At 63.7% G+C, this 1,167-nt stretch overlaps 1 protein-coding gene across 1 annotated transcript in view; it reads right to left on the reverse strand.

Annotated features, from left to right (window-relative positions):
• Positions 1-227: 227 nt before the first annotated feature.
• Positions 228-1,167, reverse strand: part of NUAK2 (NUAK family kinase 2) — a 17,444-nt gene continuing 16,504 nt past the window's right edge. Inside the window, 1 exon segment of the mRNA XM_009647968.2 lies at positions 228-1,167. This exon segment is cut by the window's right edge and continues 21 nt beyond it. Within this exon segment, the coding sequence (XP_009646263.2) occupies positions 228-1,167 (940 nt within the window).

Genomic DNA, 1,167 nt, shown 5'->3' on the forward strand with positions numbered 1-1,167 from the left:
GTGCAGTGGCTGGGTCACTGGGGGCTTTTGTCCATTTAATGTCCTGGTCCTTGGGGTGTCCCCCATCAACACCCCACAGCCACCACCTGTGCTCCTCCCCGAGGGGCACAAGGCTGCAAAATAAATAGGTGGGACGTGGCTCAGCAGCACCAGCAGCCCTGGGGCAGGGAGGGCTCAGCCCCCTCCCCAGCACGCACCACCCCAGGGAGCCCTGCTGGGAGGTGCCCTCAGCTCAGCTTCATGCTGATGGCCATGGCACGCCGGTAGACCTCAGTGACGTTGTCACAGCCCACCAGGGACAAGCTGCTCTCTCCCAGGGGACTCCGGCAATGGGTCACAGTCCAGCGGCGCAGCCTGCGCCCTTCCTCCACCTCCTCCTCTTCCTCCAGCTGGAGGAGGCTGTCGGCAGAGACGCAGCCCCGCATGCCCCGGCCGCCATGGGGAACACGGGCAGGCAGGTCAAGCTGGTCAAAGGACTCCGTGGAGAGGATGCTGTCCTCGCTCACGGCGTTGGATGGGCGGGTACGGGGCACCTGGGGCAGGGGCACCTCGCTGAAGCCCCCAAAGCCCTGCCCAGGGGGACTCTCTGGCTCGGTGCTGCTGGAGGAGTACTTGCTGTTGTGCTTGAGGATGCCTTTCCGTTGGGCAGGGAGGCCCTGGGGACCTTCCTCCGGGGAGGGGTTGTCAGCAAACACACTCCCATCAAGGTCCAAGCTCCCTGCGTCCAGGACATCCCCAGACTCGCAGCACTCCAGGGATGAGTAATAACCCGACTCCCTTGTCGAGGGCTTTTTAAGTATTCCCTTCTTGGGCACAACCATGGGCACTGCCCCAATGTCCTTGCTGCAAGGCAGCATCCCCGAGGACAGGATCCGGGTGAGACCTGCAGCGGCCACCTCACCATCCTCACCCCTCGCCTCTCCCACGGGCACTGCCAGAGGGGGGCCAGGGCCCGGCACCTTCTGCTCGCAGGAGTTTCTCTTCTTCAGGATGCCCTTGGGCCGCTTCAGGATGGACTTGGAAGGGTTCTCCGGGGCCAGGGTCACCTCTTGCAGTGCATGGGAGACATCGTTCTCCTTCTTGGACTTCTTGAGGGAGCGCTGCCGCTCCAGGGCCACACCAGGGATGTGCTGCTTCAAGAAGCATCGCACCTTGGAACTGTTCCCC

Source organism: Egretta garzetta, unplaced genomic scaffold, assembly GCF_000687185.1.
Source record: "Egretta garzetta isolate BGI_Z169 unplaced genomic scaffold, ASM68718v1 scaffold640, whole genome shotgun sequence".
Classification (NCBI taxonomy): Eukaryota; Metazoa; Chordata; class Aves; order Pelecaniformes; family Ardeidae; genus Egretta; species Egretta garzetta.